We start from the raw sequence: 27,042 nt of genomic DNA, 5'->3' as shown, positions 1-27,042 counted from the left end.
TTCATTCTTGGAGTGACAATATTTTATTGCAAATCTTTATAAATCGGGTCCTCACTAAAGCTGAAGTCTATGTAGCAAATACTCTTTCAGTTAGTTATGAATCTGCTTATAAGTAGGAGCATTCAGAATTTTTAAATTATGTAAGTCATTCTTGCCCGTACTGTTTTTTTGGTCAAATTATTAAATATCTCTGTTTTAAGTGGATAGTTTTACATTGTTAATTATGTACTCACACACATATATATCACATTATGTTACCTATATTACACTATATATTATATATATGCACAACACATACACATGCATACATACATATACACATACACACATGTAACGTGTATAATGCATGTAAAACGCACACACATACACAGACACACACATATCCATGCCATAGAAGGAACAGAAGGGCTTTCTTTTTATTCTTTGTTCTTATCCGTCATGTTGCTCCTGGATTTAAGTGAACATTTCTTTCAATTGTGAAATTTTATAAATTTTATTTCTTTGTAGAAACCTGGGGCCAAACCTGCAGAAGAAGCTGAAGGCACTGAGAGAGTGGATCCTCTGCATCAGCTGATCCTCCTCTTTAGTCGAACGGCTTTAACAGAGAAATGGTATGGTTGGGAGGGGCCGCAAGACCTAGGAGGGACAAATAAAGAATCCCACGTCCGAGTATTCTGTGTGTCCCTGCTCGTGCTTCAATTTCGTCTTGCTCTTGTTAGGAGAGAGAGGGTTGTTTGGAGATGGCCGGTCTGGCATGCACCTGCAGATCAGCACTCATCCGATTTCAGGCTCTCATTCTTACCGCTGAGTTCTAGCTTTTCTTAACAAGCGTTGTAATTAGCTGCTTTAGTTGATCCTGATTCTTCTTATAAAATGTTGTTTCTCTTTATCACAAATAGCTGTTATAAATAACATTTTAAAAACCCAAAGCAAATTGTAGTGCCAGAAATGTAGGGAAACCCATACCCAAGGTTTCCTGGGTTGATTGTCTCCATTGAGCAGTCTCATGAGAACTTTAGGGGCTGGGGGAGCCATCATTGTAACTTGGAAGTATTTCTGAGGTCTGCTTTAAAGGTATTGCACACTTTTCTTGCCTTCTGCAGTCTTAGTCATATGAATTCACCAAAACTACAAAGAACAAACATCTATGGAGTTAAATAAAAAATGCACTCAGTCCTAATGATCAAAATGTGCTGAGTATCTACCCATTTCAAGGAGGCATTGCATGGATGGGCTTTGTAGATGAGGTATTGCAGAGGTTATAGAACCTTCATCTGCTTCCCTGCCATGTGAAAGAAATCCTGCTTTCCCCCAGGCTTCACCTGTTCTCTGCAGATCCTGGGAGATAATTTAATAATCAATCCATAGCAACATGAGTCTTCTCAGAAGTCCTAAAGAGTTCATTTGACCCCTTTGCATGCCATAATAATGTGCATTTCTCCCTCTTAGCTAATGAGATCCATCCTTTCTCTATTTCTCTCTCTCTTATTATTTCCTAACAACATCATCTCATCCCTAAGCATAGAGCAGCTCTCTGTCTGGCATTGTCAAGTAATGAGGTATTTCTCATAAGTGAATTTTTCTCATGGCTGGATTTTAAAACCGCTAAAATCAATTTGCAAATTTTAGGGGTTTTTTTCATAGAAACCTTTTTTCAAGTATTAATGGTTTCCATACTTCTTTGAGAGTTAAAAATGTATTTTATCCTTTCTTAAATTTTAAGAATCATCGTTATGACCATCTCATTTTTTAACTGCAATATTGTAATTTGACAAGTCTTTCCATCCAATGTCAAATATCACTTCTGCTGTCAAAAGCCCCTACTTCATTTAAATTTGCTTGTTTCAAATTTTGTAGTCTGAAGAAAAGTAATTACATTTGTGTGTAAATCAATAGGCCATTTGTTTGGTGAGATTTGAAGGCCTCTCCTGTAAGGTAAGGTGCGAGAACTATTTAGGATGAGATCTTTGCTTTCTGATTCTACGATATTTCTGAATGATTATTATTTCCTAAGTTTTGTGTTTTTGTAACTTTAAAAAGGCATACTTGTTAGAAAAAAACAAAGGTTATTTTACACAATGATGGTTTGTTTGCATGTGACTAGCCTTCTGCTTAAAAGTTGATGGTTTTTTTCTTGTTTTCCATAGCAAACTGGAGGAAGATTTTTTATATATGGCTTATGCAGATATTATGGCAAAGGTAAATAAATCTTTTTCCAAATTGTAATGTTCAATTTTAATAAAGGGAAAATCATTTTCATCTGATGGAGGATAAGAATCTATGTATTTCTAGATTAAAACTTTTTTAATATTGTTAATCTTAGAAATATAAGGGGCATTATCTCAACTTTCCACTTGTTTTTGGATTTTTGGGGGGAGGGTTTGGTGGATAGACGGTACAGGGATCCTAACTCTTGACCTTGGTGTTATAACACCACACTCTAACCACCCAAGCTAACCGGCCAGCCCTCAGCTTACCACTTGTTGCATGAATCTCTTCTCTAGCTTCAGGTAATCATTAATTCCTGCTTTAACATTGTGTTTATGGAGAGTACACTAATTTTTCAAACATTCATTCATTCAACAAATATTTTCTGGGCATCAAGGTATTGGAGATAACATGATAAGTAGAAAAGAAACATATATACCATGCCTTCTTGCAGTTTATCATCTGATGGGGAAGACAAAATTTAAACAAGTGATTGTAGAAAAACTCTGGTAAGTTTAATGGAAGAGGAACTATTAGAGTATTGGGAACATGTTACATAGCCTAGTAGTGAGGCCTGCATAAGGAAGTCCTTGACTGTTCAACTCATGGTTGAACAGTGAGTTGGCCATGCAAAAACAGTAACAGCTAGTATTCACTGGGTGTTTATTTCATTTGCTCCTCTCAACAAGGGGATGAATATGAGGAGTCGAAGTTTCTCTGAGGCTTCTGACTTGAGTGCTATATACTGAGATATGAGCACCAGAATAATTGCAGGTCCAAAGTGAGGCAGGAAGGTGACAAATTAAATCCTGGGCATGTTAAAGATGCCCATGAGACATCTAAGTGGAGATGTCAAACATGCGATTGGACATTCATGGCTGACATTCAGTACCTCGGGTGAGGCTTCTAAGTACAGATTTGGGATTCATCAACATTAGATGGCAATTGAAGCCATAGCAGTGGGTGATCTCACCCAGTAAGAGAAGGCAGCATTAGAAGAGAAGTCCTAGGACCGAGCCCATAAGGACACAGAAATTTAGGAGATGGTTAAAAGAAAAGGAGCCCACCCTTGCTTGATTTCTCAGAGTGTCTCTTGACTATCCGTCATCCCTCCTGAACTGTCTGAAGCTGCTTTCTCCTAATGGAGTGGTTTTACCTGTTTAAACAAGGTAATCATGTGGAAGTATCTAGAATGATATCATCACAAATTGAGCACTCTAATGTTTCCACACTTTTGGGTTTCCTGCTGAGGAAACCTTTTCCTCCTCCTCTTCCTCCTTTCTTACTAACTTTTTGAAATATTTAAGATACACATTTAGTTATGTCAAGTGCTCTGTTCTTTGTCGGTTAAAATTATAAAATGCCAAGGACACTTTCCTATGAGATTTCTCTTCCTTTTATCTCATCCATTACCTTTCTCTTAGATTTAAATCCATATTGAAAGCTTCTGTTTTTGCTTCCTTGGTCTTCTGAGGAGTTACACAATCAGAAAGGCAACTGAAGAATATATGAAATATTGTTCTTTTGCAGAATGAAATTTCCAGCAAATACTGGCAAAGTGAAGTGTCCTATTTACTGCTTTATGTATTCTTTTTTCCGGTTTTGAGTTTTGTTTTAGATACCTGAATGGGCTGAAGTATCCTCTGTTTTCTTTTTTTCTTTTCTTCTAAATTCTCTGTTCCATACTTTTGCCCTTTTATGTATGGATCTTATTTATCTTTTTCTTCCTGGCATATGGTATGGTTCTTCTTTGCCTAGTATTTAGCATTCTGATTCAGAAAGCCAAATCCTGTGTTGCAGAACTCTTTAATATAACTCCCTTATTACTTAGCATTATTAGGTATATTTTATGGATGCAATTTGCTATTGAAGAATGTGTATGTCTAGTGCCTATAAATCCTTCTGTTTCAGTCCAGTTGCTAGAGACCTGATACAGTTTTCTTATGGTCCCAGCATACCCTCATGCCAATCAGTAGAGATTTAAAGTAGTTTATGGATTTGCTTAATTTTGTCATGTATATACTCCAAGTACATTTAGGCTTAATAGTTTAAAAAGTCACAGATTTTAACCTTATTAAAAGAAAATTTCATTAAATTTTTCTAGGAGGACAAAAAAAAAAAACCAGTTTAAAATATTTTATTTCAAAATACTTTTTCTTAAAAGATATTTCTCAGCCAACATTCTAAATGCACCATTCCTTTGTACAAAAGCAAACACGTCATATGAATTTTATAGCTTGAAAGCATGTCATTATAATCCCAAATAACAACTTTTCTGAATGTATTCTTCATCTCAAACCTTGTTCCTCTCCTGTATTTCTGAATGTCCTGGAACTTAAAGGAGACGATGATGTATTTGAGAAAACTTAAAACTTCATATCCTTTAGAGACATTTAATATTAGTATTCTGATTTGCTTATTATCTGATAAAATCCCAATACTTTTCACTCCTACTTACTAATGCTAAATACTAATTAATTTTCCATTAATTTTAATGGAAAACGTTGGAATAGGTAATCTTGAAGAGCAGGAAAGCCACAGTTCCTCAGTATTTGACATTAGATGTACAGTATTTATAGAGGCTGCAGATCTGCCTTCCAGATCTGGTTTGCTGCAGTTCTCTTGCGTTCTTATTTTCAAACTTCCTGATTAATTGAGGATACAGAACGCAGGGTAACATTGACACATAGTGGAAAATGTCCTGCTGTCTGAATGAATCATTAACGTCTTTGTTTTTATGGTGAAACAATGCTGTTTAGCACCTTGCCCACATGGTGAAATTGTCACAGGTCTGTGTCCCCACCTTTATTTCCTCCATGTTCACACGCCGACTATTCTAAATGGAAAGGGTGGTGCTCAGCACATATTTGTTGAATGAATGAAGGTGACCAATCTTTTACAGTGTGTCACTGAGTGGGAGAGAGAGTCACGCTTTGTACCCTCCACCCCATCCCTCCTTCATCCCCATATCCAGAGCACTGTGATTCACTGAATTAAAAGTTTTTGTCTGATTTGTAACATATTTCACCATTTGCCCCCATATACTTCACTGATAGACTGAGTGCCTACCAAACGTGGAAACTGACTTGGAAGGGTTGGAACAATCTAACCTGGAAGAGCTGCAGGTTTCTTCCCACCATAGGTGTTTGTTAATGAACAGCTTCCTTTGGTCACCGTTATATTCCTAATTCCAAACCACAGTAACAGCAGCTGAGACTTACTAAAAGCTTATTATTTTTTCAGAAACTTTTTTCTAAGTGGCATATAATTTACGTTTATATCAGCTCATGTGATTCTCTCGAGAACCTGGTTACTCTTTTTCTCAGTTCCTTTTTAATATGAGAAAACTGAGGCACAGAGAGAAGGAACTTGCCCAAGCCTGGACAGCTAGTAACCTGTAGAGTCAGGATTTGAACCAGGAACTCTGCCTCCGAGCCCATATTCCTATAACCGTCATACCCCTTTGCTTCCTTAGCAAACAAAAGTTTCAGCTATGGGAATAAGATAAAAATATATGGCATAGAGCAACTCCTTTATCATTTCTGGAAAAATAACCCCCAAATATTTGAATAGTAAGTTTTATCATTTTTATGTATAAAGAATAATATTAGTAGCAGTAAGAATTTCACTTTTATTCTTTTTGGACCAAATACAATAAAAAATGAACTTAAAAAAAAATAGAAGGATTATAAGATTCATTTTAATTAATGGACACTGCTTTCCATTAATATTAATTAATGGTTATTGCACGTTCCTGTATTCGTGCAGTGTAATGGCAGCATAAAGAAAGGAAACAAGAACCTTGTCTAAGGTTTACAATTTGGTTTGAACGAGGCAAATGCACAAATAAGTAGTATGTATAGTATGATATGAACCTCATAATTATCTCTATGTTATGGATAAAATAGGTAATGTAATATTTTAATTTTGTAAAAGCACAATATATATAGTTTCCTTTTGGGTCATGAATTCATTGATCCTGTCATGTAAGTTTATCATATCTAATATACATTTTTAAACAATGTTGGTGATAAATTAACGCGAATGATCTGGTGTTCTGTGTTAGATCATTCTTTTGTACTTTCTGCCTCACCTATTCCTGTCCACTTTGTTTTTCACATGTATCAGAGTTGTCATGATGAGGAAGATGATGACGGTGAAGAAGAGGTGAAGAGTTTTGAAGTAAGATCAGTCTCTCTACGTTGGCCTTTTTTCTAGTTTGAAGCATTGTTTCATAGCTTATAACTGACATTTATGTTTCTTGCTTCATGGCTTATTGCAGCTTATTGTGTCAAGGAGCTGCATGTCAGAGCTCAGTGGACAAAGCCGAGTCCTAACACTTGCTGGAGTTAAGACCAAGGAACATAGACTAGTTACGTAATGACAGAAGGCCCATATGTGCAGAATGAGTGTTCCTGAGACCCTCAGAGATGAGGCTGCTTCCAGGTGCTCTCATCTCAGTGACGTCGTGGTCTGGAATTTCAACAGACACATGAGGAAAATATTTATTGAAGAGCCACATGGCATCAAATTTTTAATTAAACCCTTGGTTTGGCATTTTTTTCTGAATTGAAGTCTTAAACATTTGGCCTCTTTTGACTTCTGCCCAATTAGGTCACTCATTCCATGTACATATGCAAATGGTGGCACAGGATGCAGTTTGCTTGCATGAGGTAGGAGTACATATATTCTAGGACTATGCTCGTTTCTATGATTATTTTCTCAAATACTCTCAGCTTTTGAATGTCCCATATAGTTTGAAATGCTGCTTAATATTAATTAGCAGGAAGGAGAGGTAATATTATTTTCCATCTTTGCTTATACTGTACTTTTCCTTTTGACAAGAAAATCTAGTTGTTGCTAACCACCACTCTTCTTATTTATGGTTTCCTTTTAAGTAATTTATTTATTTAGAATTTTCAAACAGAAATTAAGGGAAGGAAATAGAGATAAGGTTCTTTTTTTATGTACTAATTTACATGTCTGGACTTTGAGATAGAAGTCTGGAAATATATCAGTAGCCAGCAATTGATCTTTAATTAAGGTGAACCCATGAAAACCTGTAGCCGAGAAGTGCACTTAGAGTGAGTGGTGCCCTCCTAGGAACAATTCAATAGGAGCATCTCTGCGGCACTGAAGTCAAGGTGTAGAAAATATAAAAACAATCTAGTTCGAGAATAACCTGTGACTATTGCTGGCTGACAAAAATGCCGTAGACTAATTCCGTATATGACACTATAATCTTTTCTAATACATGCGTACTCTATTCTTAAGTCCATCTTTATTGATAAGAAATTTGGGTAAATTAGAATGAGCTCTGAGCAGCGCATACTACTGTTTTTCTGAAGTGCACACCATTTATGGTCTGTCGTGTCTTCAAAGCAATTGTTTATCGCTGTTTTGCTTCTTGTCCTCACCCTTCCTTAAGGTCACAGGATCCCAACGCAGCAAGGTAAAGCTATATATATGTGTGTATTTGTCTGGGTCTGAGTTTCGATTTCTTGTGACATTTACCTTTGTTAGACCCAACATCTTGGACTCTTTTGTAATAAAAGTTCTTGGAAAATCCTTCTGCAAGCTTATAGCTCCAAAGCAATTGGTCTCTTCAGTATCTTCTTGCAGTTTAAATGACTCATAATTTGAAAGTGTATCCTCCGTGTTAACTTTGAGCTGTGCATACTGTGCTGGGGTAAAGGCGTCCAGCCCCTCAGGTGATAAGCTTTTAGCTAGAGACTTATTTTCATTGCAGTGTTCTGGCTTCATCCCTCTTGATGTGTTTCTTTGTTTTGTTTTGTTTTAAAAACCAGTCTAGGTACTTGAAAACAGAAATTATAAATAGTATTGCTGGTGAGATTGGAAAGAAGTCTGCTTTTCCACTGTGCATTAGTTCAATTAGTCACTGTAGATTACGTTCTGTGACTTCAGTGTTGATTTTGATCTTTCATAAAAGGGAGGAACTAGAGGACTATTCTTAATATATTGAACAGCTGAATACTTGGAAAATTTGCTAGGATAAAACATTTTTATCTAAAATTGCACAATGGCACTGCATGAAGGAATGTTTTTTTTTTTTTAGCTAGACCCTTAAAAAATAATAATAACAAACTATTACAAGCTTTTTACTTTGATTTGGACCCTGTTAAGCTTTTATTTACATGAGGCTATTTAGTAGGAAAATCTATTATAAACATCCCGGGAAGACAATACCCATAATGACTTGAATTAAAAAAAAAAAAAAGAAAACAAAACTTTTCAGTTTATAAGCATAAATTATTCTGCATTGCCTTCTGTAAAAAAAGTGAAATTTTTTTCTGCTGAAATGAATTTAGAGTGTCATGAAGAAGAATCTATTTAGAAGAAATACATTGTAATATTTTAAACTCACTATTAGATTTGGAGGAATGTATTGTGCTTATATCATGATCCCTGTAAATTTAAAAATTTGAGTTCATGCACATACTAGCAGATACAGCTTCAGTCTGATGGATATAATAGTTAATGGCATATAATGGACATAATAATAATATGATACGGGCTTAAATTAGATAATAATGGTGCAATAATAATTTGGTTGATTTTGGTATTTTTTCACTAATTATCTCAGAAAGAATACCTGTGATTTGTTAAGGAAAGAAAACAGGAAGTGACCTCCCAGTGTCAACAAAAGATTTGCTTTCCTAGGTAGTACAAAAGCTCATGCCCCCAGAGTGTATTGATAGCTGCGTGATGGGGGTAGATAAGGCAAGCCAGTGTGAGAAAGTCTTTCTGGTCAAGATAACTATTTTACTTTGAAAGAGGGGTGCAGTTTTAGGGGATCTAAAAGCAAATCCAACTTAGGAAATGGGGTAAAATTTAGTGACAATGGAAAGGCTCCTTATTCAGGAAAAAAGTCTGGGAATGGCTGGCAATGGAATCTTAGTACTTGTAGTCTGGGATTTAGGCCAGGTCAAGGGCAAGAAATTAGGAGAGGTATGGAGCCTGACTGGAGAGAAGGGGTTACCTTTGGATTTAAATGGCTGGTGTATTAGCATGTTTTCTGTTGCTTATAACAGAATACCTGAAGCTCGGTAATTTTTAAAGAAACAGAATTTATTTCTTACAGTTTTGGAGGCCCGGGGAGCAGGTAAGGGCCTTCTCCTTGGTGGGGACGCTGTACGGAGTCCGATGGCTACACAAGATGTCACATGGAGAGAATGGCAAGAGCATTTACACATGTTCACTTGCTCTCCTTGTAAAGCCACCAGTCCACACCCTTAAGAACCCATTAAACCATTAACCCATTAGTCCATGAACGGATCAATGCATTCATGACAGAATAGTCCGCACAATTCAATAACCTCTTAAAGGCTCCGCCTTTCAATACTGCCACATTGGGAATCAAGTTCCCACGTGAGCTTTAGAGGCAACAAACATTCAGACCACAACAGCAGGCAAGTTCCTACGATTGTGAAATGTAGCAGTTAATCCCTAAAGAGGGGACATAGACCAGCACCTATGACTGTCCCAGCAAGAGACAGGATTTTAAAGTTGCTGGTGATTACCTTATGCTCACAGGTATAACACAATAGACCAGATTTAGGGATTTTCACTTCCTAACCAGCTGTTTCACTGATCTCCATGTGATTTGGAACTACAACTTAATATTTATGTCTAATTTATGTAACACACTACTAGTGTTCACAAAATATATACTCTGTGTGTGAGAGATATGAAACCTTACAAAGTTGAAAAACAGAGATGTATGCAAACAATCGCCTGTGAAGATACTCTTCTCTGAGGCTGATTATTTGATACCAATAAAACCAATGAAAAACTTAACCAGACAATTGGATTATTACTTTATAACTTTAGCAACCTACCAGACTTTTTACACTGAGATGTCTGGTTGGTTGACATAATTTAGATATAGTTTAACAAGTGGAATTTTTCTTGTAAATTATAATAAATCTGAAAGGTTATTTGGCAGTTTCAATACTTATAACAAATTATGTTAAGTAAGTTAGGAAATAACATAAAATATGTGGTAATCAAATTTTATCCCTATAACTGGTTGATTGTTATTATTTGCTGTAGTTTCTAACTCAAATTCGTCATCTGTAAAGTATTCATCAAAGACATTGAGAAGAGGAAAGAAGTAGATATAAAGAAAAGTGGTATTTAAAGGAAATTTTCCATGAGGAATACAGTAAAGCTCAAGAAACATGGAAAATAGAGAATGGGGACTGAAAAGCCAAATATTTGGCAGCTTTTTTCTTCCTTCATCACTTGTGTGTGTTATTCATATGACCTTGTTAAAACTTGCCTGATCTAGCTTGATGATTTAATTCCCTGTTTCATCTGTAATATATGTAAATATGCTTTTCTTACAACTACTTGTTTCAAAACTTTATTGCATATCTAATTAATTATTTTTTAGATTTGGGGCTACTTCAATATTAAAAGCATAAAAAAAAGAACAGTTAAAATTATAAAGAGGCCAATGTTAATTGAAAGGGAAGTTATCTGAATAGTTATTGTAGTTCAGTGCTTCATTTAGCTTTTGAATTTTTCCTAAGTCAAAGCAAATAATAATAATAATAATAATAATAAATAATTAATAATGGTTTAAGTCAAATAACTTCATTTTCAGAGCATGATGTGTTTTTTTTCCCCCACCTAGATCAACAAAAAGCTTTGGTGCCACAGTAGACCAGTTTTTAACTATATTTTCAAAATACTTGGAAACATTCCTTAGATAGTTGCTCTTTCTACTGCCCTTCTCTAAAGACATTAAATGATTATTCAGTGAAAGCATTTTTAAGGACTATTAAGGTTCTATATTATAGATGTGTTAGTTACCAAAAAATCTAAATTAATGACAGTAGAGCTTAGGTAAGTGAGAGAATGGAGCATTAACCTGTCTCATAGGTCATCTTAAATATTAGGCAAGCTGCATTTTCCTTTGGCAAACACCCAATTTCTCATTCACAGATGGAATCTCTTATGAATCCCTGGGGTCCTATTATTTGGTACCGTTGATTAAAGAGAATTTCTTGTGCCTTAAATACTAAATATGCCCGTGACAGAGTTTACATTCTCTAATAAGTACTTAGGAGACTAGCATATTCTCGCCCAGATGGGCCTCAGACATAACTGAAATGACATCATACCTGCTAACATACTCAGACCAATATACCCAGTTCAGACTCCAAAGTATGCACCATTAAGTATGGAAAAATCAATTTAGATCCAAAATGTCTAAAGGACTGATATGACATTGCTCTACCCCAATGACAAAAGATATTTTGTCTAGCCCCTCCATTTGTCTAATTTTGGATGGAATTCCATTTTGGGGTAATTCTGCAAGATTGGCTATAAGATCTGCTGCCCCCCAAGACCTACATAATTCAAATTTGAATGGGTTTAGTTAATGCTGTTCATAGTAATACAGCAATTTAAATTAAAAGGTCTTCCTGAATCTTAGCAAAGAGAACCCTTAAGTGCATAAAAATTAAAGACATAGATATGGATATAAAATACTGACGCAATTATTCCTTTTGTCAAGAAAATGTACAATTCCTCAGTTCCTATTGCAGAAGCTATATGGTATCCAAAATATGGGCTAAAGCGTTGAGTTGCTTGGGGTACTGTGGAATCATAGAGGGTGAAGGGGGGAGGAGTTTTGATGGCCAGTGCTCTCCAGCACTCATGGCTGTTGTGCCATCTGCCAGCTGCACTTTTGTGCATGAGATTGTCCATCTCAAGTAATGATCTCATGTCTTAGCCCAGGTTTCCTAGAAAACAGAGGCAAAAAGCTTATGTACTAACATTTTATTGGGGTAGGTGTTGCTGCAATCCCAGGGAAGTAAGAGTGAGGGGAAAAGAGGAATGATATGGGGAAGGAGGAGGGAAAATACAAAATAGAGCATTCTGGAGCTGACCATGGCTGTCCAACAATACAGCTGTTCTCAGTTGTGTGGGATGCTATGGAGAGAACGTATTCGTCATGCACAATGCCACCTGGGGAAGAACGGTGAGCACTTTATCTGCAGCTTTCTTCCCATTTCTTTATGCCTCCTGCTGGTAGTAACTGGCTCTGCTGTGCAACCCATGGGAAGGCCAGAGCTGCTTTGGGTGCAGCCTGTTGAGTGTCCACTGTAGTCTGTCCTTATCCGTCAAGTTGGGGTCTCCTTACTGAGTGGTAGTGGCAGTAGCAGCCAGCTTTCATAACCATGCTATGGTGTCAGCTATTTCTATATTTATTGTGCATTTTTCATATGCATAATAATTTGACTTCATATGCTATCATTTTTTAAATAATCCTAGTTGAAGTTTACATTTGACCAAATTATGTACAGTAACTGGGAGGCAGCAGGGTCATTAAGAGCACAGGCACTCGGATGGATTGCCTTTGTTTGAATCCCAGCTATGTGAGCTCAAGCCTCAGTTTTCCAGTCTATAAAATGGGGATAATTGTAATGTCTACTTCATAGAGTTGTTATGAGAATTACATTAGTTAATACATATATAAGGCACCCAGAACACTACCTATCACATAACAAGCTCTAGGTAAGTATTTGCTGTTATTGTTACATTTAATCAGTTACACTTTCCCCAGTAAAGACAAGTCGGGGAGCCCATAGAGAAACTTTTACAGTATGTGAGCACAGAACGACACACACAACACAAGAGACGTGGATTCTTGCCTGGTACTGTGTGACCTTCAGCAGGTCAGACTTAACTACTCTGTTCAGCTTTTTTTTCTAAGAACAAAGTATTTTGAACTAGACACTTTCAGGGGTTGTATCCACTTTTAAATATTGTCTGGTCGCTGTTTGTGCATAAGTTTTTTTCATTTTTTTAGGGAAATTTCACAATTCTTCTAAATGCATAAATATTGATAAAAGTATGCAAATTTTTCATTACTTTTCTGATCTTTTGCAGAGGATTGAAAAGAAAATGAACTCCATGTTTTTTAGAATAAGAATGTCACGATGAAAATGTTTTATAGAAAATAACATCTAGCTCTATACACACATATGTGTCTCTACCTTTTCTTACTTTGGTATTTATCCCATAATTATACATAATACGGTCAGATAAAGACAAAAAAAGAGGATTGAGGGATACAAAGTAGAACCGTCCAAGAATAAGCTCAGTGCAGAAACTGTGCCATGGAGTCTTGTCAGTTTGTTGCCAGTTGTCAGCACAGTTGATCCCAAGTTTTCTAGAAGTCAACTTGAAATTGCATAAATTTAACAGTTCATCATATCAATAAGATAAAAACAGTCTTCTTCTTTGGGAGAAACAAAAATTCCCGAAGTTAAAATCCAACATCATTTTTTTTTTTCTGAGGACAGCGTGTGGTATAATGAAAAATGTCCTCAACAATTCAATAAAAATAATTATTTGAGAATTTATATAATAAAGTCCAGGTGCTGTGTGAGGGTCAATTAGTATAGGATGGATAGCAAGTATCTGGAAGAATGGAAGGAATATGTATCCTTTAGACAATCTCCAGGAAAATCTTCCTCCCAGCTGAACAGGAAACCCTCAGCAGGGAATCTGAGGCTATATCAAGAGAGTGCTGCTGTTTATCGATCTGGGGTAGAATTAATCATTTACGGGAACTGAGGATTATGGACACTAAAGCTTCTAAAGTTGTAAGTTTTTAAAATACGAATAATGAGCTGCTGTGATCCATTTTATGATGAAAATTTTTCCAACTTCTTATTTCCCACTAATTAATATAACACTCTGGCACCTTCATAGTCTAACCATAGCTTTGTGTTCTTAGTGGTCATCAGTTACCTAGTGTCCTGATTCTTTTTGTCAGTATGTGCCCGTAGAGAAAGGACCACATAGCATTGGCTTTCTATATTCAGAGCAGTATGCGATGCTTTTCAGGCTTAAAGAAACAAATAAGTAGGTGGATGAAGCCTGTTTTAAATCAGTATTGTGCTCAGGGTAAACCACATTTCCTCTAATGATGAGACAACCTAATTTTGCTGATTTGATAACTTCTGATTTTAGAGTTACTCGTTATTTTCTCACATTTTAATGCGTTGTTAATGGAGCTTTTTGTGGTGTAGTATAAATGCCCACTGGACCCTGATAGAAAACTGTTTCAACGCAGTTGAGCTTCATTGCTTTAGCATAGTTCTAAATTAGTTCTAAACATGCTGAATCCAGGGGAAGCAATATTCCACCTGAAATGCATTAGATGTATTAGAATGTATTAGAAGAATTAAGCCGTAAAGTCACATTACACAGTACGTCTAAACTTCAGAGCTTCCAGCACATTAACTGAACTACATGTCTCTGGTTTAGTGTTTCTGTTGTCTCTGTATATTAGTAAAACTTTGATACCATTTCAACAAAATTTCAATAAAATTTGCTTTGGGTGGAGAAAAAATTTTTCTTTTCTTTTTTATTAAAGAGAGAATATTAGAAACTGTGTTCACCCTATTGAGAACTAGAACTCTGGAAGATTATTATACTATTTGAAAGTTCAGTAACAAAGACCATAGATAATAACGAAACGTACAGACAAAAAATTAAATGAGTGAAAGCCCACAATATGATAATTATTGTTTGTATGTGTATAATTCTAAAGACCTCTTTGACCATATACTAAAAGAACACCAAATAAACTTTTCATGTAGTATTAGTTTTGTAGCTCTTCAAATGAAAGGATAACATTTGTAAAATATTGCAGATTAATTGTGATGACAGACTATGTGATATTACATTATTTAGTTCTGTCATTCATTCATTCAAATCTTCTTAAACACCTATTATGTGCAAGGAACTGTACTGGGTGTATATTATGTGTGAACTTGTGTTTAAACCAGATGAACAAAGTAGCTGTGGCCCCTGTCCTTATGGATATTTACTTCTAGAAAACTCCATATATATTTTTTTAATTTTTTAAAAATTGGGGGAATTATTCATTACTATATAAAGTTATATATATATTCAACTCTATAGAAATGTAGCTGATCTACACTTTCAGGAGCTGGAATACAACAGAACAACATTAAAGTGGAGAAAGTGACTCTTATCCATGCTTTTGTTTTTCCTGAGCCTGAGTTGGCCCATTTGTGTTATAAACCACATTATTAGTACCGTTTCACTCCTTTCATTGTTGTACCCTTTGTTATCCAATTGAATCTTCAGTTTTTCCTTTTTTCTTGTAATATTGATATTCAACATCACCTTGTAGTTTATAACTACTTTTAAGATGCCAACTAACAGTATTTCATGTTGACTTATAACATTTCTTGATTATAGAAAACATTTTTAAAATTAAGAGCTCCATTCATGGAAATTTCTATTCTCTTACATTATACCTTGCTTCCACATGTAGTTTAAGAGGAAAACATTATGAAAACCTTTTCAGCAATTGTTGAAGTCTTCCAAATACAAAGACAAAAAGCAGAGCAACTGGCCTCATTTGGTGTGGAGCACAGGCCCTAGACTTGGTAGCCTCAGCATGTGACGTGCAAGCAGGCTGCACAGGTGTCCACATACCTGAGGAAGGTCATTCAGGAACAATGTGAATCACTTTGCTGTCATCAGGGAGCCTTCATTTAAACTATCTTTTCATCTCCATTGCAGGGATAAACTATTTTCTCCATCAAGGAATAAGGGACAATTATAATTTCCTCTTCAATATTTTTTTCTCATATAAGGCAAGTTGTCGAAGAACCGACTATATTTTTTTCTTCAGGCCTTTCTACTTTTCCCCCACCAAGTGTTGAAAGCTTGAGGCACTCTTAGATAAAATGAAAGAATGTTAGCAATTTTATTACAAATGTAAAAGCAAATCATGATAACGAATACTTCCATTCTAAGCAGGTGGGTCTGATTTATGACCACACTTGACCTTGCAAAGAGTCATACTGAACTTATTAGGATAAGAGCTGATAATTCTTGGTTGCTCTTGGCAATCAAAACTTTTTGCCAAAGGGAAAATTCAAATTATTCAAATTGTGGAGCTGCTCTTTTTTTCCTTAACCTTCCTCTGTAACCTTGGAATAATTTAAAGACTAAACTGCAGGTTGAAGGTATAATGTTCTTTATTTAAGACCCGTAGGCAGTTTAAGTAGAATCTGGTAGCGGGGGGAAGGGATCCTTCTTTTAAAAAGTACTTTCAAGATGTTATTTCCCTCAGCAAGATACTTTTAGAAGATCTATCTTCAATTTAGCTTAGAAACGCTAATCTGCAATAAGTTTGAACGAAACAATTTTTTCTTCCATTTCACATAATTTATCATTTCATTGTCTGAAAACTTTCTGGTTTAGCTTTCAAGTTTTTTTTATGTTGCAGTAAGATTTCCGAACGACAAAATTAAATTACACACCCAGACACAGTTCTCAAAGGACAAAGCACCAGAAAGAAATAATATTATAGAGTTCTGAAGAGAGAACTTCCAACTCTACTTAACGGCCAGGAAATTCAAGAAAGAGGTTGACCTGATCCCTTTTTATGGAGTTCAGTTTTTTTTTGCTTCTAGATCAGTATATCTTTTTGGCTCAGTGTTTCAAATGAGTGTCATCATCTCCCTTGAAATATTTACTATTATTGAAACTGAGATGCTGTATCGAAGTAATGAGAGCCATCTTTGTCCAAGGAGTTTGTTTCTAACAAGGTAGTTTGATATCCTGTCTATTTCTTGATCCTCCTGAGGTGCATGCATCATGCATGATTTCAGTTATCGAAGAGGATACTGGGACCTTAGAATCTGTTGTACAAGTTGTTCTGGCAGGTCTTTGAACCAATCTACCCACTTTTGGAGCACAAATGGCAAATGGTTTGTTTTCCTTAAGAGTGTATGGCCATTGTTTGTCTTCTGTGAGTTTTCTGATCTCTGTCTTTATATGTTCTATTGGGTCAGTAGAAAAATTGTTCTTTCTGATTCCTTTGCCTCTTGAGTCAATGAAAAGCGATAGGGCAGTTCCATAAGCCAGTGATTTCTTATCACTTTCTTACTGAAAAACTCTTTCACAGAAGGAGTTGGTTAAGCTGTAAGCGAAAATTCCATCTGTAGCTCTGGCAATGGGAGGAAAACAAAAGATTGTTGGGTCTAAAAGGAAGAATCAAATGTTGCTTATCAATTTTAAACACCTGAAGAGCAGGCGAAAGGGTCTTCTTTCAGTTTTTCTGAAATTGTGTTGTAATGACAATATGGTTTTGTGTGTCTGTGTGGTTTTGTTTTCGTTTTGTTTTTGACTTCACAGGAAGAGGTTTAAACATGAAGGCAAACCTTTTAGATGTTAGCATGGCTACATACAAAGCAAAGCTGCCTTTTTTTTCTTTTCTCTGCTTCCATTTAGGCCTATCACATAATTTAAGAAAAAAATAAAATTTAACCACAGGAGCTCTAACTATAGTGTGAAAAAAAACCTGATCAATTTTGTTTTTGCAGCACGATATTATCAAAGATTTAAGAAACAAATTTGCCAGCCTCGGCGAGAACTCTCTGGTAACAGCATAAATGTCTGTGTTGGTTGCTTTTGATTTAAAGGTTTTCTTTTTTCATTTGTTTGAGCCCATTTCTTTTCCCCCTCCTTTTAGTTCACTTTATTTTTCATATTCTGTAAATAGCAAGCCTTCATTTTTTAAACCTCTTCCATCTTCCAGTGTCTATTTTTCTTACTTTGGATGGAAAGTTTATGGCAGCAAAGCTGTCACTCTGGCTACCTCTGCTGCAGCTCTTCCTGCTCTTAGGTCATATATGTTTTGGCCGTTGTGTTTATGGACATGATACTAATTGACCGTTTCATGTCCCATTGACTAAGCTTCTCTACCACGCCATTTGATGGACTCGCTGTCATAGGGCTCTATGCAACTTTCATTCTGCAACTTATACTGCTTAGTTCCGTCTCAGTTCTCCAGCGAACTGGATTGCTCAAGTGAATGATCATACCAGTCTTGAACTTGCTGTGCCTTTATATTTTATTTTTATTTTCTTCTTTATGTTTTCAGTGGTAGCTTAAGTGGAAAAGAACAAACTCCAGTCATTGCTCTAGCAGCTCCATTCAGTATCGTTTGTTACCACCAGAGAATACAAAATATAAAGGCACATTGCATCTCTTATTCTTTGGGGGTGGTTGGGGAGATCCCTATCATAAGTCTGCCACTTAGTTGAAGCCTACCTTTTTATCCATATCAGCTTTCAATTTTGCTTAAACTCCAAGATGTCTCAGCCAATGTTTTTCTGTGATTCAGTGATAACTTGCAACATGAGCCATTTGCTGAGCAGTATCAAGTTATGGCCATGACATGGGAGATTATTAAAAACATGACAAACTTATGCACATATGTATCAATCAGAAAGTGCAAGTTTCAATGAATGAAGTACACTACTTCAAAACTGTGATACAGGCTTTGGACTAATCAAATCATTGAAATTGTGAAAAATCCATCCTGGTAAACCAGTACCAAAAGTCTATCAAGAAAAACATGAAGGGAAAAACCAAGAGTTGAATATGTTAATATCTGTTTAATAACATCGTTGGTGTTGAAATGGTCCATAATGTTGTCATAGAGCCCATATATGAAGAGATGATTAAAAATATGGTCTGTAGAAAGCTGCTGTGCTTACTGAAAGCCACAACATAAATGGTTGGGATTTGTGTTCAGGAAAAAGAAATGGAAAAGCAAAAGCTTCTGTACCAGCAAGCCAGACTGCACGACCGAGGTGCTGCCGAAATGGTGCTACAGACTATCAGTGCCAGCAAAGGTGAGGCTTCAAATTTCCTCTTTATTTTCTAGTATTCCCTCATGTCCATCCCACTGACTCATTTAGTCCCTGAATTTCTGGTTCATGGCTATGTCACATTCACGTGAAAGTAGCCAGAGACAATAAGTAAGCAACTGCATGGATATGTTCCAATAAAACTTTATTCGCACAAACAGGTGGCAAGCTATGTTTGGCCCTCAGGTCATGATTTGCTGACATGTTATATAAATGTTTAGGTTTTTTGGGCCGAGCCCGTGACGCACTTGGGAGAGTGTGGCGCTGGGAGCGCGGCGACGCTCCCGCCGTGGGTTCGGATCCCATATAGGACTGGCCGGTGCACTCACTGGCTGTGTGCCGGTCACGAAAAAGACAAAATAAATAAATAAATAAAATAAAATAAAATAAAATAAAATGTCTCCAGAGGTGTCTCTTTCTTTAAAATAAATAAATAAATAAATGTTTAGATTTTTAAAGTAAGTCCATTTTAACAATTAAAATGCTGTTGTACTTGTATATCTCAGTAGCCAGCTATTTCAAGACAATTTCTTACATTAATAATATCTTCTTTGTGAAAACATTTTTAATGTAATTTGCAATGGAATGGGAAAGTAGTGGTGGTATGTTTTGTTATTAATCACCCTTCCCCCTAATTTATGAGGCCTGTTTTGATTTCTAAGATAAGTAGAGGTGAATAATGAAAAATAAAATATAATATACTAAATGATAGATGAGTTGGATTTTTTTTTTTTTTTTTTTGGCAGGTGACGAGTATGGGGAACTGTACCCTTGACCTTGGTGTTACAAGGCTGTGCTTTAACCAACTAAACTAACTGGCCAGCCCGGATTTAAAATTTTGTTATTGTTATATGAATAAGTTAAAATTGAGAACAGTCTATCTTACTAAAGCCAGACTTTATACATATTAAGATAAAAGTGATGAAATGAAAATGATAAAAGTTGTTCAAATATAATATTGTTGAGGAAGGAGGGAGAGGAATTTTTATATTATTTTAATACCCATGATTAGTTTTGAATCTTAAGAATTTTAGGTCTTAGTATTTCAAAATCAAGTTTTTCACTATGTCTTCATATGTTCACCTATTCATGTGTCTTTGTACAGTTTCAATTTATGGATATATTGCACGGAATTTAGTAAATATTGATGGTAAAATATGCATTATTATTGTTTTAATATTTTTTGGTATATAAGTCAGTCTGTCTCCCTCAACCATTATGCAGATTTATAGGAGGTAGAAATAATTTTAAAAGTACAACATTTGAGGTAAAATGGGTTAAATAGAAGGTGAAATTATATAAGGAACAGTATTTTTTATATTTTTAAGGTGAAACTGGACCAATGGTAGCTGCCACTTTGAAACTTGGAATTGCCATTTTAAATGGTGGGAATTCTACAGTACAGCAGGTAACATTTTTAAGCCACTCACATAATGTGCTTTTCAAATAAATGGACCGTATCAGTGTAGTAATAAAAACAAAACAAACAAACAAAAAAACACTATTTGCTGTAAATTTTTTTATTTTCTATGTAAAATATGTCTCTATTATTTTAATTTACAACGATACCCAAGAGCAAGCATAGGAGAGAAAAAGTAATTTTGGGATAGTCTTAGAAACCAAAACGTAAAATGGTATCAGAATATCTGAAAACATTAGTCTACATGTGGCCTCTTATCATGACCAATGAACGGTTATACTGAGGCATGAACCATCCTTGTATCAAAAACTATGGATATGTGCTTATGGAACCTGGCAGGGGTAACCAACTGATTCTCTTCTCATAGTAAATGACTACTACATCATGTAAAAAAATAAAAAGAAAGAAAATGTACCTAATCTCTCCAAAATATTTATCAGAAAATAATTTCTCTTGCCTTATGTTTTCCTTCAAAAGACCTTCATTATATAGTACATATATTCAGGAATTCTTGGATCTGGGGGAGTCTTGAAAGATCATATAATATATGTACTTGTTTTCTTTATAGACATCTTTTTTCTCTAGAACTTCAAATACATATTCCACCACCTCCCTTTGACGCTTAAAACCACATATCTTTGTTTTAAAACACCAATAATTAATGTGTTACATTTTTATTAGACCAATATATTATCACACTTTCCCAAAATAGCTGTTTTTGTGTGTATGTTTGTACATGCATGTACATGTGTGTGCATGTGTGTATACATATATACATACACTTGGTGTGTGTATATTTGTGTGTGCAAACGTTTGTACATATACACACGTGCATATACTTCGTGTGTGTATCCTTTACACATTTAGTTTATGTCATCTTTGACTGATTTCTGAAGACAATTACTACCAAAATTTTGGCTGCTAGCTGAGCCCTGTTTAGAATAGCATTGATAATAGGAATTATTCTCCTCTGTTCAAGATTTGGAGAAAAGGAGTCTCTTTATATCCTTAAAACCTTTGAGTATGCCTTCTGTCATCTTATGTGTACATTTTATTGAAACCTCCAACACATTTTGTCTATGTGAGAAATGGCTGTTTCATTGTGCTGTGTACCAGTAAGCTAACAAGACTAAATTATGCATTGCTTTAGCATTTTCTACATTTAAGTTTAACCAAAATTTTGAACACAGATTCTGAACATCATTCTGAGGCAAGGAGAGAAATGTAATAGTCCAGTGATTCCTACCATTCTTTAGATTTAGAGGGGTATGATAATGGAAACTGAATTTCTGGCTATAGCAGTAGCAGATGGCAGTCCCAACGGTCAGATTGAAAGGCCATTTAAGGAACTCACTTTTGCATGGAAATCTGTGATTAACATACATGTGGATCTTCTTCCCAGTTCACTTGCACTAAGTATCTAAATCTCTAAATACTTAAAGAGTTACCAGAAGAAAACTAAAAATAATATTTCCGCGGATATTTATGGTGCTTGTTCCAAGCCATGTTTACTTACTGCTGCACATAAAAATACACCTTGATATGTTTGTCACTATTTCATGATAAAGGTGACGTTAGCAATATTTGTATGCACTGAATATTTTTTGTCTTTGTTTTAGAATAGAAAATATGTTTTGGTTGTTGCTCTGCTTATTTAACAAACAACAAGATTTGTGTTCAGTGGCCATGTGGTTTCTATATTTCCTGTAGAAAATGCTTGACTACCTCAAGGAGAAGAAGGATGTGGGTTTCTTCCAGAGCCTGGCGGGCCTGATGCAGTCGTGTAGGTGAGTCTGTCGGTTCTACTCAGTGCTTGTGTTTTTCAAGGTATTTGTTTTTACGTTGCTTATAATAACTATATAAAGAAGAAGTTTAGTGATTAAAGCACTTTTAAGTGGGACGATATTCAGTGTCTTGTTTTCTGTCTTGGTTTTAGAGTGTTAGTAATGTCCTAATTATAAACTTACTTAATGTTAATAGTGTCTTAAAATAGTTTTCCCTGAGCTTAAATAAGGGCCTTGGAGGATTAAGACGTATTCTGCATACTTGAAAATGAGTAGAGTATGATATTTAGAAAGAGAAAAAAAAAAGAAAATTTTACTCAGTTTTATCTGGAAGCTTGTAGGGAATTTCTCATTTTTAAAATTTCCATTGTTTACAGAATTTAAAGTCATTCAGACAGACTAAGGAACCTGACACACATACTTAAAGTAATAAGCTATTCCAACTGCAAAAACATATTTATTGTGATTATGTTTCTGCATGTCTGCTAACTTCGTAATGCGCTTTCCAAGCTGAAATCCGTGAATGCCATATGTTTGACTTTCACATCGGTCATTTCAGGGTAGGGCCTGGGGAGAGGCTTGTTGGCTACAAGGAAAATATGGTTGATGAGCTTTAGATTGGGACATGTTTTCAGTGAATGTTAACGTTTGCTTCACATTTCAAGATAAGCGGTGTGTAGACATTGAATGAAGAAAATGTTTTTTAGTCTTCTAAGTGTCTTTCATCTCGTTATCATAGTGTCCTTGACCTAAATGCCTTTGAGCGACAGAACAAAGCTGAAGGACTTGGCATGGTGACAGAGGAAGGATCAGGTATTAATCATTTACATTAAAAGGATCACCTGTCTCCCTTCTTCCCTGAAATGAGTCCATTATCAATCACCTTTTCAAGCAGAGAGATATAAGGTTATTTTAAAATTGATAAAATGCTTACACGACTCACTTGAAAGTTCATGGGTGCTTCCACAGGTCACACCCAAAAACCAACCTTCCAAGTCAGTCGTTATCTCCTTTTAGTCCTGGCCCTACTGTTGGCCTTTTTCCTAATTGGGTTTTTAATAAGGGATAAATTACCCGTGAAATCACAAAGCACATGGATGAACCAAATTAAAGAATGTTTGACTTTCTGTGGCCACGTTAGCACATTGTCAGGCTGTCAGATTCTTCCATCTCCTTAGGATAGTCGTGCTCTTAGGTCCTCAGTCTACCACTCTTCCTCCCTTTCAGCACCGCTATCTTTCTCTCTACGTATTCACACATCTCTGCAAGTCCAGACTGTTTGATGAAAGAAATTAGAGAGTAATTTTTATGCTTAAATAATTCTGATCACTTTTTTTATATGTGCACATACATGATTTATATGGTAATTGGGTTTTTCTCTCTCTAAATATGAGGGTACTTCAAAAAGTTTGTCGAAAAGTAGAATTGAAAGATAATATAAATCTTTCCTCAAACTCTTTAAAGTACCCTCGTAGATGCAAGTGTAAACCAAAAAGTTTGGCCTGCAATACATTTAAAGCAGAAATAGCCATTGAGACCTGTTCATTTTTGCAGTATTTATTAAGGAAAAAAAATTATCTTCAATATCTTTTCTTTTGATTTGTTTTTATTCTTTTATGTTTGATTTTTAAACTCGTTTTAGTGATGCCCGCATGTGTTTATCTGTTTTTGTTTGCTTGGTCTGGTTTGGATTTGCCATCTTGTCACTGTATTAGTTTTGGAATATTACGAGTTTTATTTGACTAATCATGTTTCAAAAAATAGATTTCTTCCTATCTGCCATTTTTAGTCTTTGCTTGCCTTTCTGAAATATTTTAGAATTTTTTTACTGTAATCTCTCTATTTCTGTATATTTTTGTTCTCACAAATAGGAAATATTTGATCTCAATTTTTTCTTACTGTGTATTAAAGGTTATAATACACATCGTGACACTGCTAGTACTATGTGGCTCCTGTGATATTTTATTCTCTGCTTGACATTTGAAATCAAATATGTCATATGGTTACTTATTTGAGTTAGCTGCCTTCAAGAAAACCACCAGCACCACTCTAAACTTACTTAAGTTTTTTGGCCTGAGGATCCCATTTGGAGAACTTGGAGCCACCAGAAAGCTCGGGGCACCTTACCTGCCTGCCTCTTGGAAGTCCTAGGCATTTTCTAGCTGTAAAATGCCCAGAGGTGAACGAATTTTCTGTCGAAAGTCTGACCCCCCTGTCTTAGAATTAAAAATCAATTTCATTTTCCCCTGTAGTTATTCCCTAATGTTCCAGAGTCTCAGAACAGAATTCCATTAATCATTCTTAGTCACTGTCAATGTCAGCCTTCACAAAGAAATAGCAGCCACAAAGTTTATTTTACACAGCTTCCTAGCCTTCATCAGCCAGATGTGGATTGGAATAATGTCTTTATGCCGCAATTATTTATATCTCTCAATGTGAGATTGGTTTAATTTGTGTATTCTTTTTCAACACACACAAAAATAGTTGCCCAAACTTATTAACACCTTTTGTATTTTCTTGCAAACAGCAAAACAAAATCAAAATCTCAACTTCTTTCTTTTTCCTCATTTCCATTCCTTTCAACCACTGTAAATGTCCTATCCTCTCTTCCTCAGTGATCACTCATGAGCGGGGTAATTATTAAAAATGAACTGCCTTTTGTTTATTTGCTCTTTTATTTCTTGCTAGCTTTGTGTACAGATTTGATAGTGACCTTTTTTGTGAATTTTTTTCATTCACAGCTTGTTTTAACATGTAGATTATTTAATTTCTATCGTTACGCATTCTGTCCTTTTTAAATTTTATATAGCTAGCTTTCATCTTCTTCTTTCTATGAGGATGTACAGTTATTAATATATTAGATATGAAGGGGCAACAAGCATTTAACTTAAGTTTTTGGATTTGCTTTGTTGTGTTTCTTTCATTTAAAAAATTTTCTGGTGGTCCCAGCGTCTGCGATTGTTGTGTAAATGAATGAGTCATGGAATGTGTGCTCTGGTCTCCCTGTGGTGTTTCTGTCCTGAATGTGCTGTGGCTTTATGGCTGCACTGACTGGTGCACAGGAAATCAGTGGCAGATCCAGGCATACGCAATCCGCTGAGTCTCTGCCCGGCCAGTGTGCCCTGCCAGTGCCTTCCAAGTACTGGGAAGTCTGCAGAGTTTTTCTGTATTCCTTTGAAAATATCACAGATCAAAAATCTTTTAACATTAACACTAATTTTCATTTTCGAGATCAAATTCCAAGAGCAGTAAAACGGTAGCAAATATTTACTCTTCAAACTAGTATAATAACAAAGACAGCATATTTTTAAAATTTCTCTTACAAGGCCCTTGTTTTCTTTAGGATTCTACAAAAGTTAAGAAAAGCTCAGACATTGGTAAGAGAAGGAAAAATCAATTATCTCTCTTGGAAGGTATTAGAAAAGGCTAAAAACCCTACAGATGCCATTGCTTCAGAATTTGGGATTTGGCGTAGGTTTAGTGCTGAGAAAATAAACTGCTAGATGTAAATCTTCTCTATCCTAATCCTGTCTTTATTAGGCAAATCTCTTCCTGTTGATGATAATAAGACCATAGATTACATAGCCATGGAAAATGAATAGACTTAAACACATGATCTTTTTGATATCCACAACCCTCCAGTGAGGTAGCTATTGCTTCAGTTTTATAGATGAGGAGACTGAGGACCAGAAAGGTAACCTGAGCTGTCTACAGTCACACAGCTGAGTAGCAGGGCCAAGACGGAAATGTAGGCGTGCTGCCTCCCACTGTTAATTTACAGATTCCACAAGCCAAGTCACTTCCCTCCCGTCTTTTTGTACTGTTTGGGGGCTTATTTTGTGTATAGCAATAGCTTAAGTAATATTTTTTGCTCCTTATTGGTGTGTGCCCCCTTCCAGGACACCAGTTTGTTGCCAGTTTTTGCACTTATTGCTAAAGCTTCAAAATCATTTTTGAACTTTTTATGGTTACAAACACTATTCCTAATCTGGTATTGAGATACCATTAGGAACTATGTGTTTCTTTAAGGTTTATATATAAAGATTTCAGACTGATCATTTATGTTCTTTTTTCTACTGCCATTATCATGTAAGTTTGCCCTGTGTCCCTATCCCTCCTTACTACATTTCCCCATTTTTACAAAAGCCAGAACTTCCCACTTGTTCAAAAAAAAGGTTCTTTCTTCAGCAAGTGTGTTTGGTAGATTTGTGATGTGCTCAGTGTTGTCCTCTGTGTACTTTTTAATCATGTGTGTGTTATTGATATAATGATGTTCAAAAGCAAAAACCTATATGAATATTTAAAATTTCATTTCATCCTTGGATTTTAATTTACTTTTTTCTTAGAACCATTTAACCTCATTACCAAATCATTGAGCTTGAAAGTGCAGTTTTTCGGCTTTCATAACTGTTCTTGGAATATAGCAGAAGATAGTGCATTTTATTTTTGGTCATTGTGCGGTGGTTCTAGAGTTTACAAGCAAGATAGAATTTAGAAGATGATCTGATTCCTTGTAAATTATTTGATTTTTTAAAAATCTTATCTAAAACACTACCAGTTAACCTTCCCCAAATTTCCATCTGTGTCTGATAATATGTTGCACTGAGGTTTGTGATGTATTTACAGTGACCTCATCAAATTTATGTGAAGTAACAGAAATTAATATTTAATTGATTAAGCAAAAGGATTAAGCTAATCTTTAAGTATTGGCTTCCCTAACTTTTTGTTACTGTTTTTATTGCTCAATTATCTATTGGTTATCTGTCACCCAAGCTCTTCCAAATACTTTCACAAGTGTAGTCTAGTTGTGCCGACATCATTCTGCCGTTCCTGTGGGTAAACTTTCTCTTCAGGGAAGCCTTGTAATGTTGGCTCGTGGCACCAAATA

The 27,042-nt window shown here is 35.6% G+C and overlaps 1 protein-coding gene across 1 annotated transcript in view; it reads left to right on the top strand.

Annotated features, from left to right (window-relative positions):
- Nucleotides 1–27,042, top strand: part of RYR2 (ryanodine receptor 2) — a 448,094-nt gene that overhangs the window by 370,858 nt on the left and 50,194 nt on the right. Inside the window, exons 78-85 of the mRNA XM_063082911.1 lie at nt 508–611; nt 2,148–2,199; nt 6,337–6,390; nt 7,637–7,660; nt 18,836–18,935; nt 20,279–20,358; nt 22,081–22,157; nt 22,894–22,967. Coding sequence (XP_062938981.1) covers nt 508–611; nt 2,148–2,199; nt 6,337–6,390; nt 7,637–7,660; nt 18,836–18,935; nt 20,279–20,358; nt 22,081–22,157; nt 22,894–22,967 — 565 coding nt within the window. The remainder of the gene's footprint in view (nt 1–507; nt 612–2,147; nt 2,200–6,336; nt 6,391–7,636; nt 7,661–18,835; nt 18,936–20,278; nt 20,359–22,080; nt 22,158–22,893; nt 22,968–27,042) is intronic.

This window comes from Cynocephalus volans, chromosome 18 (genome assembly GCF_027409185.1).
Source record: "Cynocephalus volans isolate mCynVol1 chromosome 18, mCynVol1.pri, whole genome shotgun sequence".
Classification (NCBI taxonomy): Eukaryota; Metazoa; Chordata; class Mammalia; order Dermoptera; family Cynocephalidae; genus Cynocephalus; species Cynocephalus volans.
The sequence above is the reverse complement of the archived record's forward strand: the minus strand, read 5'-3'. Positions and strand labels throughout refer to the sequence as shown.